The sequence below is a fragment of the Crocodylus porosus genome, unplaced genomic scaffold (genome assembly GCF_001723895.1).
Source record: "Crocodylus porosus isolate Cpor-Errol unplaced genomic scaffold, CroPor_comp1, whole genome shotgun sequence".
Taxonomy (NCBI): domain Eukaryota; kingdom Metazoa; phylum Chordata; order Crocodylia; family Crocodylidae; genus Crocodylus; species Crocodylus porosus.
In genome coordinates this window covers 14,999,426-15,009,094 of record NW_017728932.1, presented here as the reverse complement: position 1 = coordinate 15,009,094, position 9,669 = coordinate 14,999,426, and the positions used below count along the sequence as shown (strand labels likewise).

Sequence of the window (9,669 nt, the reverse complement as noted above, 5' to 3'; positions counted from 1 at the left end):
GCAGCTTCCGTGCGCCCTCCCGCGCATGCGCGGCTGCCCGGCGCGGTCATGGCGGCGCCCGTGAGCTTGCGGGAGCTGCTGCAGAGCGCGGAGCCGGCGGCGGCGGGCGAGGAGGAGCTGTGCGTGGTGGGCATCTTCGGCAAGACGGCGCTGCAGCTGTGCTCCGAGAAGGCGGCGCTGGTGAGCACCGTGTGCGACCGCCAGGTCTTCCCGCTCTTCCAGCGGGACGAGGCGGCCGGGGCCGGGGCCGGGGGAGCCCTCGCGGACTACAACCAGCTGCAGGCCTACCACAGCGCGGACAGCAAGGTGCTGTACCTGGTGCTAAGCTCCATCTGCGACGCGCCGCAGCTGCTGCGGGCCTGCCGCGAGCTGGGCCCGCCGGGCCCCGGGCAGCTGCCGCACGCCGAGGCGCACGAGCTGTGGAAGCAGCAGGAGAAGCTGCACTGCCTGAGCCTGCTCTACCTCTTCTCCGTGTGCCACGTGCTGCTGCTGGCGCACCCCACCTGCGCCTTCGACATCACCTACGACCGTGTCTTCCGGGCGCTCGACGGCCTGCGCCAGAAGGTGCTGCCCAGCCTCAAGGCCGCCATCAAGGACTGCCCCGTGGGCAAGGAGTGGAAGTTGAACTGCCGGCCCTGCCCACCCCGCCTGCTCTTCCTCTTCCAGCTCAACGGGGCCCTCAAGGTGGACCCCCCTCCTGGCCGCGGCCAGGACCCCTGCGCCCACTTGGAGAAGCCGCCGCCCAAGAAGCACTCGCCCAAGCGGCGGCTGCAGCACGCGCTGGAGGACCAGATCTACCGCATCTTCCGCAAGAGCCGGGTGCTGACCAACCAGAGCATCAACTGCCTCTTCACCGTGCCTGCCAACCAGGCCTTCGTCTACATCGTGGCCGGTGGGCCACAGGATGGCGAGGACCCCGTGGCTGTGCTGCTGGAACAGCTCCGGAGCAACTGCACCACGCGGGAGGCGGAGAACTTGCTGGTGCCCACCCTGTCGGGGCCGCGGCGGTACCAGATGATGAGGCACGGCCGGCAGCAGCTGTCCTTCCACGCCGAGAGCAGCAGCTCCAGCTCCAGCTCCTCCGGGCAGCTGGTAGACTGCACCCTCAAGGAGTTCCTGTGGCAGCACGTGGAGCTGGTGCTCAGCAAGAAAGGCTTCGACGACAGCGTGGGGAGGAACCCCCAGCCCTCCCACTTCGAGCTCCCAACCTACCAGAAGTGGGTGGCCACCGCGCAGAAATTATACGAGGTGACCATCGAGGGGAAGGACGATGACCCAGCTTCTGTCACAGGGGAGCTGAGCTCCAAAATCATGGGCAGCATCAAAGTCTTGGAAGGGTATCTCGACATCGACACCAAGTTTTCTGAAAACCGGTGCCAGAAGGCCCTCCCCATGGCCCACAGTGCTTACCAGTCCAACTTGCCCCATAACTACACCATGACAGTCCACAAAAATCAGCTGGCACAGGCCTTGCGGGTATACAGCCAGCATGCCCGGGGACCGGCCTTTCACAAGTACGCCATGCAGCTTCATGAAGACTGTTACAAGTTTTGGAGCAATGGGCATCAGCTGTGCGAGGAGCGAAGCTTAACAGATCAGCACTGCGTGCACAAATTCCACTTGCTTCCAAAATCAGGTAATGAAGCTTGGTTGCACCTAGAATCTCCCTAGGTTTTAGCTTTTCAAGCTTTTAAATCCTAAAGCTGTGTGCCTGTTTGGACATCAAGGCATTTTGAAAGGGATGCTATAAAGAACAAGAAAAAAACAGTGATTTAGACTCAACTTGTAGATTTCTGAGGGTAGTTTCAATCTTGTACCTTCCATAAACATTAACAGCTATAGAGAGTCCGTTCTTCTGACAGAGGAATATAGGTACAGAACAGGCTGTTTTGCAGACTTCCTGAATTTTCCTTTGTTATTTCTGGCTGGCACCACTCTTAGGCTTTTTTTATAAGAGCCGAGCTTGCCTGACCGAGTCAGTCTTTGCCATATCTGCACAGACTGCCCAACGTAGCAGTGATGGGGATGAATTATAAGGTGCATATGCTTGACATGGGAATAGAGATCACTGAACAGTATATGGTGGTCACAAATTTGTACTAATATCAGTAACATAGGGGTGTAAAACTCTACTCTGTTTAATTCCCTGGGCCTTGTGTTCCCCCTCGAACAAGATTTTGGCTTTAACACTAGTTGCTATTCTTACAAAAAGGATGGCAGGACTGTCCCTGTTACTGGTTCTTACCATGCTAGTTAAGAATACCGTGCAGATACCTTTCTAGTAAGGTGTTTTAGACAAACATTCCTTAGAGCTGCAGTAGTGTTAGGTAGAGTGTTACTACACAATGACCAGGAATGGCTAGGGATACATTTATTATAGGAAAAATGATTTTGCCCCTCTGCTCAGCAACTCAAAAGCAGGACAGGACAGATTAGTTTGGGTTAATATCCACAGTGACTATGCAGCAAATGTGGGATGAGGGGAAGGAGTTGTAAGATAAATCAGTGTGGTTGGAAAGTCATTCTGTGGGGAGAAACATTGTCAAGAGGTAAAAGGAGAAGATGAAGGGGGTTGAATTCACAAGCACCTCTGCAGAAAAAGTAATTGGACATAAATTGATATTGTTACTTCTTCAGGGGAAAAACCAGAAGCAGATAGAAATCCTCCAGTGTTATATCACAACAGCCGGGCTCGTTCAACTGGTGCCTGTAATTGTGGAAGGAAACAAGCACCCCGCGATGATCCCTTTGATATCAAAGCAGCTAATTATGACTTCTACCAGGTAACTCTTATCTCCCCATTTTTGCTGTCATTCAGCTGTACCTGTGCCTTGCCTTTACAAATAAGATGCGGCTTGTATCTCGGGACATCCAAAAAAGGGTAAAAGGAACCTCCGTTGTCTTTAAGTACCTTGTTGGGAGAGATGTCTGGGGAGTAGGGGGCCGCTAGTCTATCAGAAATAAAGGTGAGTGAGGTCTAGGTCTAGGAGCTAGAACCTGGAAAAGCTTGACGGTCTAGCAATGCCAGCAAAACTTTCTAATGTAGATGCTGCATTTGCCATAACAGCTTATACCAGTTCAATAACAAGTTATTTCAGGAATTGCACTTTTTTGCTGGTATAACTATCTATAATAGGATTTCTGTAGTTTAAAAACAAAATGGTACCGCTCATTGACGTGATTTCTCTAGCAGAAGTTTGAAGTGTTGACCCAAGACTGGACAAATATAGACTAGAAATAAGTTGCAGATTTTTAATAGCTGGAATGAGTATCGCTATAGATATGGTGGATTTGCCACCTCTTTTGAAACCTCTAAGTTGAGACTGGATACATCTTTGAAATATGTGCCCGGGAAGCAGTTGGGCTTGATGCAAGAATTATGAGGTGAGGGACTAAAGCTTTTGTTATGTGAGAGGTGAGATGAAGTGTCCATAGTAATTCTTTATAGCTTTAAGATGTGATAATTCAGGTTAGAGACAGGCTAAGCAATTTAGACACAGTACTTGGTGTACCAGTAAGAATCAGAACTGGCACAGGGGATACTTCAAAGCCTTAAAAATAAGGTCTTTGGAAAAAAGTGTCTGCCTCGCTTCAAAACGAAGCCAAAGTGTAAAGGTTACTGTGAGTTTCAGCTCCATCATACACTTGGTGGCTGTGGGCTGTATAGAAGTGCTACAATTCCTGCTTCACTGAAAGCAAACATCTGACCACTTGTCTGTAGATATTGTTGTCCTGATAGCTTATATTATTACTGCATTCAGTGCAGCTGACATTTTGGAGCTCTGCACGCACTGAGAAAGCTAACAACTTTCTATCTTTCACAGGCACTGGAAGAAAAATGCTGCGGGAAACTGGAGCACATCAACTTCCCAATATTTCAGCCAAGTACCCCGGATCCAGCACCTGCTAAGAATGAGTCATCCCCTGCCCCTCCAGAGGGAGAAGTTGAAAAACTTAAAGAAAAAGAGCCTCAAACGCAAGGAGAGAGCACCAGTTTGAGTTTAGCCCTTAGTCTAGGCCAGTCGACAGACAGCCTTGGCACCTACCCAGCTGATCCTCAAGGTGGAGGAGACAATGCAGAAGCCCATGGGCAAGGAGGAGAGTCTAAAAACGAGAAAAGGCCAAGCCTAGTAGATCGCCAGGCATCCACTGTGGAGTATCTCCCTGGTATGCTTCATTCTAATTGCCCTAAGGGCCTTCTGCCCAAATTCTCCAGCTGGTCCCTGGTCAAACTTGGCCCTGCTAAGGCTTACAACTTCCACACAGGCTTAGACCAGCAAGGCTTCATCCCAGGAACAAACTACCTAATGCCTTGGGACATCACCATCCGGACAAGACCTGAAGAAGAGGGAGATCTAGACACCAGTTCCTGGCCTGCTCCGAATAAGGCTGTTCCTGGCAAAAGAAGTGCAGTTGTAATGGGCAGGGGAAGACGGAGAGATGACATGGCTCGAGCCTTTGTTGGGTTCGAATACGAAGATGCACGTGGCCGAAGGTTCATGTGTTCAGGGCCTGATAAAGTCATGAAGGTGATGGGAGGTGGCCCTAAAGAATCTGCTATCAAAGCCCTTAATTCGGACATGCCCTTATACATCCTGTCATCAACCCAGGGGCGAGGACTAAAACCCCACTACGCTCAGTTCATGAGACTCTTCGTTGTGGTGCCAGATGCTCCATTGCAGATAATACTGACACCTCAGGTAAGACATGAAAAATAGCCTACCAGCCTGCAACTAACTTGTTGAGGAGAGGATAAAATATAATTGTAAAAGGGTATTACAAAGGTTACTGTGGGACAAAGATGCACACAAGTTAATGTTGGGGATAAGACTGGATGATGAAAGCAGTTCCTTCCAACCTGAACTAGAATTTGAATAGCATGGGCCCAATCAGACAGTTACCGGCTAAAAGCTGTGGTTGGACCACTGGCTTGTGTGAAATGTCTGGGGTCTTGAGTTCAGTAGTTACCAGCTGATAAGCATCCACATCAGACATACCCCCACAATGGACTTGCTTCCTGGCATTTTCAGCTAAGAGGCAATGACTGAACGGGCCTGGAAGAGAGGTCCCTTTTCATTCTTTGGAGAGTTCAACATGGAGATTTGATGCAAAATAGAAGTGTTCAGTATTGCAGCTAAGACACTACCTATCCTGCAGACGAGTGTCCCTTCTTTTTGGCCTTCAAGAATGTCAGCCTGGCAGATGCCAAAATTCTGTACCTTTTTAAATTTAAGCAGTTAATCCCAGATGACACACCAAGGTCCCAAAGGATTAAGATGTTTGAAATAAGTATGTCAAATCGCACCAAAATAATGTTTTTTAAATTGCTAATGAATGAGCAATGGTTATGTTAAAAAAAAAAAAAAAAGTCACTTTATATTTTAAATAGCCTTCATAGAGAGAAATGGCAATTCAGTACTAGGATTTTTTGTCATCAGTTCTCTCTGATCTCTGACATGAGGAAAAATTGGTGGGACTGAAAAGATGTCCTTTTAAATCTCATTCCACATGCAGGGAAAAGGAAATTAGTGTTTTTGAACTTGGTATATCATCTATACTCCATAGAACATTTTTTTCAAGCGTTGAAATGTGAACAAGATGCATTTTCTTCTAGTTTGTCTACTATGGAATAATATTTTTTACAGAGTGCAATATAAATAGTAATATATGGCAAAGATTTTCATATATCAGTACCTAACAGCAGACGGCACCATTGGTATGCAGGCAGAATGCTGTATATTGCATGTCAGTTGTGGGGAGAAAGGGGTTTGATTTTTATGGTACTGCCTGACCCTTCTAATCTCCTGAGAAATGCCCCAAGATAACTAATATTGATATGCAAAGTAAAAGAACCTCTTTTTTTTTTTTTTTTTTCAGAGAAGACCTTTAAAATTCAGTACAGCAGCCTTTTGTGTGTGTGTGTTTGTTTTACATGTTGAAGGAAGGGTAGTAATTAAAACAAAACATAGGCAATGAAGCATCACCAATTATAAAAACATGTGAAATAGAATAACTGTTTTGGGGATTAAAAGACTTAATTAGATCTCGCATTCTGCACTCATTGGCTTCAATGAGAGTTCTGCTTCTGTGTGAACTGCAAGAACAGGCTCTTGTGGTGGTATTTCAAAATATTTAGGAGAGAAGGAGATGAAGTGAGGGGAAAAGCAGCTGAACTGGGTATTTCTCTGCATCTTACACTCTTAAAACCAAAACGGATGCTTCAGGGAGCCTATACACGAGCCCATCAGCTTACTTGATTCATTGGGTCAGCTGGAGCGTAGCAATTGCTGCACTCTGGTGGCTTCCTGCATTTCCTGCATCTTTCCCTGCGCTTAAAAATGGCAGCAGGGGCACCAGAACTAAAGCTTGTCAAATGAGCTTTAGTTAAAGCCTAGCGGAGCTTTAATTAGAGCAGCTCTTGGAGCCACACCCCCCCAGAGCACGTGGAAAAGTGGCCTGAGTGGTTTCCCTTGTATTTATTCCAGTTCAAATTCATGCCAGTAAACAATGTGCAATTCTAAGTGCTTGTCTCTCCAGATAACAATGCATGACCCAGTTACAATAGCTATGGAGGGGTTTTGTGCAACAACTGAGATCTAGTTCAGTCTTTTGGCACAGGTAATGCCCAGCAGTGTTTTAATGCTCCTAAATAACGCACCACCGTAGATGGCCCAAGCTGGTGGAGCACTTTGGAGTAGGTTTATACAGGTTGGTCCCATCTATAATCCCAGACTACCCTGTGTTGCAACTGAATGCCCTAATACTAGGGGATAGGGGGCTAGTGATGCAAGGCCAAATCTGTTATCTTGTTCCACATCTTGACTACACCTCGATTGAAAGCTTACTGGCTTTCTGGCAAGAATAGCATTGTTTTTTTTAGAAACGTTCACAAGCAGTTTAAAACCTCATTGGATCTGAGACTCTCAGCAGACCTATGCGTGTTTTGGTTCTTTAATATTTCTTGATTCTAATGGTTTATTAATCTTTTGAGGCACTCAATAATTAACATTGTTTTTCCCCCCCCACACACTTTGTTCACTGTTTTACAGGTTCAGCCAGGGCCTCCACCTTGTCCTGTGTTTTATCCGGAGAAACAGGAAATAACCCTCCCAGCTGACGGACTGTGGGTGCTGCGCTTCCCCTATGCTTACGTTACAGAGCGTGGGCCCTGTTTCCCTCCCAAAGAAAACCAGCAGTTAATGAGTTACAAGGTTCTCCGGGGAATTCTGAAAGCGGTCACTCAGTGAGCATCCTGCTGCGAGATTGGGCCTCGTTAAAGTGATTTCCCTCCCCCCCAGCCAAATTATGGATTTTGATTCATGACTCTTGTTATTTTGAGTGATCAGTGCTTGACTTAGCAAAATCCATGCTATTTAAAGTTGGTAGCATCCAGTCCTGAATAAATATCTGAGAATTGGAGAGAATCAGAGAAGGCAATTGAAAGGTGGGCTTTATTTCTCTTGTGGATTTGTTCATCATAGAAAACTAAAAGAAGCTGGTTACTGTAGTGTATTTGAGCCTGTCTCCAAACACTTTGAACTAATGCTTCCTCTTACAGATTTTTTTCTATTTTCATAGTTGGGAATGCATATATAACAATGACCAGATTGCAACCAGAGTTTTGTTTGTTATATTGAGGTAGTGAGAGAACTCTTTTTCTTCTTTTGGTGCCCTTACCCAGACTTTTCTCAGCCAAAAATATGGAGCCCTTTACCTTGCTCTTATAAGTTTCTTGTCTTGTTATGGTGTCTTGCAAGCTGAAATTTTCTGTTATCTTTTCTGGATTCATCTTAATTCCATTAGTGCCACAATCCCTGTTCATCTAAGGCAGACTCGTTTAAACACTTGCTTGAAATAGGCTATATTCCTGGACCCAGGGCCCCCTAATCTTTTTTTTTTTTTTTTTTTTTGAGGTTTATACTGTGCTGGGGTTATGGGTTTTTTTTTTCTTGCCTGTCTTTTTTTTCTTATTGTTTTACTAAAGTAAAACATAGAAAACATTTGCAAAATAACTGGATGTTTTGCAATGACAAAGTCTGCTCATGTTTTAGAGATTCTCTCTTCTCTCCTCTCAAATTTTTGGTGGTGGTCATTCTGAACGCAAGTCCTTAAAGCAGTTAAGTACATTTAAACTAGAACAATACTGAAACACAGTTCCAAAGCATAATATCACTGTTTTTAATTGAAAAAGCTTACATCAAAGATTAAGATGTTTTCTAATATCACAGGACTGGACAAGGGAAAGATGGTTTCCATTCCCTGCAAAATGTTTTCCCTGTTTTTTTCTTAAATCTAAGATGTGGCAAATGTCTCCCTAGTTTAAGGGGTGATTTTGGGTCTCGAACATTAACATATACCAAGTGCTTTGAGATTCTGGAACAGAAGATTCCCTTGGGAGCCAAGAAAAATTAAACCAGTTGAAAAGGGAAGCATTTGACTAGAGAAAATGAAGTGAGATGCTCACCATTAGTGGTTCAAGAGGACAACACACTGGAAACCTAAAACAGTGTTCAGCATTTGTGAACTTATGAAAACACCAGATGTGAAAATCATTTATGAAATGTAACACTTCTGTGCAAGAGCCATTATTTGTGTAAGTGTTGCAGCTCCTGGCCCACTAGAGGGCTCTTTTACCCCGTGTAGCTGAAGAGGGAAGGCTTTGGTTTTCCGTCACTGTTTATACAGGTTGTGTGTCTGCTAAATATCAACAATTGTAAATTATTATGTGGTTAACAAAAGGTAATAAGTTTCATTTGAAGAAAAAAATAGAGTGGACTTTTTTTTTTTGTTCTTGAGGAGAAAATGGTGCTCTATGAAAAATAATTATTTACTTTGTTGCCATCATTGAAAAATGCAGCAGTAACTGGGTGCTAGTATTAGCAGTGCACTGTAATGCATCTTAAATGGCCAGCATTAAATTTTAATCACAGATGAGGGTGGGAAGGGAGCTCAGGGGGTCACATCTAGTCCAGCCCCCTGCTCCAAGCAGGACCAGCCCCAACCAAGGCTTTGCCGAGCCGGGTCTTCAATCCTCCAAGGGCGGAGAGTCCAGCACCGCTCTAGGCATTGGCGACAGGGAGGGGGTACGTGTGGGTGCTGTACCGCAGGCAGCTGCAGCTCACCACCCCTCCTGCCCCCACTGCCGACGGTGTCTGTGGCGGTCCCTGCTTGCTGGTCACTGCTGATGCTGCCAGCCGTGTCCGTGGGTGGTTGCAGCTGCAGGTGGGTGCTCCCCACCACCCGGTGCTGACAGCGCCACGGCTGCCTGCCGGAGCTCGCTGTGCCCCCCAGCCCCGGGGGGACACGGGCTTCATGTCTCGGGGCACCCTGTTGCACTGATTTACTACTCACCTAGTAAGCAATGTTTTCCCAATATCTAACCTAAGCTCCCCTTGCTCCAATCTGAGATCATTAAGACCAACTTCAGACTTCCACTTCCTCCAAAACATCAGCTATTTCCATCAGGCCGAGCTTTTCCGTTCATTTAAGAAGCATCTCTCTCCTGAATCCTGGCCGCTGGGAAGGCTCCTTTCCTACCCTCTCGGTTGCAAGGGGAGCCGAATACGGGGTTTTTTTTTTTACCCCAGTACTTAACCCACGTTTTAAAATGCGACACAAGTGTTGCCCTCTGTTCTCACACCGGAAGGCTGCGTCGGGAGATCACTGCAA

At 46.4% G+C, this 9,669-nt stretch overlaps 1 protein-coding gene across 1 annotated transcript; it reads left to right on the top strand.

Annotated features, from left to right (window-relative positions):
- Positions 1–21: 21 nt before the first annotated feature.
- SMG8 (SMG8, nonsense mediated mRNA decay factor) lies at positions 22–8,763 on the top strand. The gene is made up of 4 exons (XM_019545699.1): positions 22–1,636; positions 2,638–2,783; positions 3,825–4,700; positions 7,050–8,763. Exons 1-4 carry the CDS (start codon positions 49–51, stop codon positions 7,245–7,247), a joined length of 2,808 nt encoding a protein of 935 aa, XP_019401244.1. The 5' UTR covers positions 22–48; the 3' UTR covers positions 7,248–8,763.
- The last annotated feature ends 906 nt before the right edge of the window (positions 8,764–9,669 follow it).

Coding starts and splice junctions, on each gene's coding strand:
- SMG8 (XM_019545699.1), top strand. CDS start 49: ATGGCGGCGCCCGTGAGCTTGCGGGAGCTGCTGCAGAGCGCGGAGCCG. Junction 1,637..2,637: donor CCACTTGCTTCCAAAATCAG/GTAATGAAGCTT, acceptor TTACTTCTTCAG/GGGAAAAACCAGAAGCAGAT. Junction 2,784..3,824: donor CTAATTATGACTTCTACCAG/GTAACTCTTATC, acceptor TATCTTTCACAG/GCACTGGAAGAAAAATGCTG.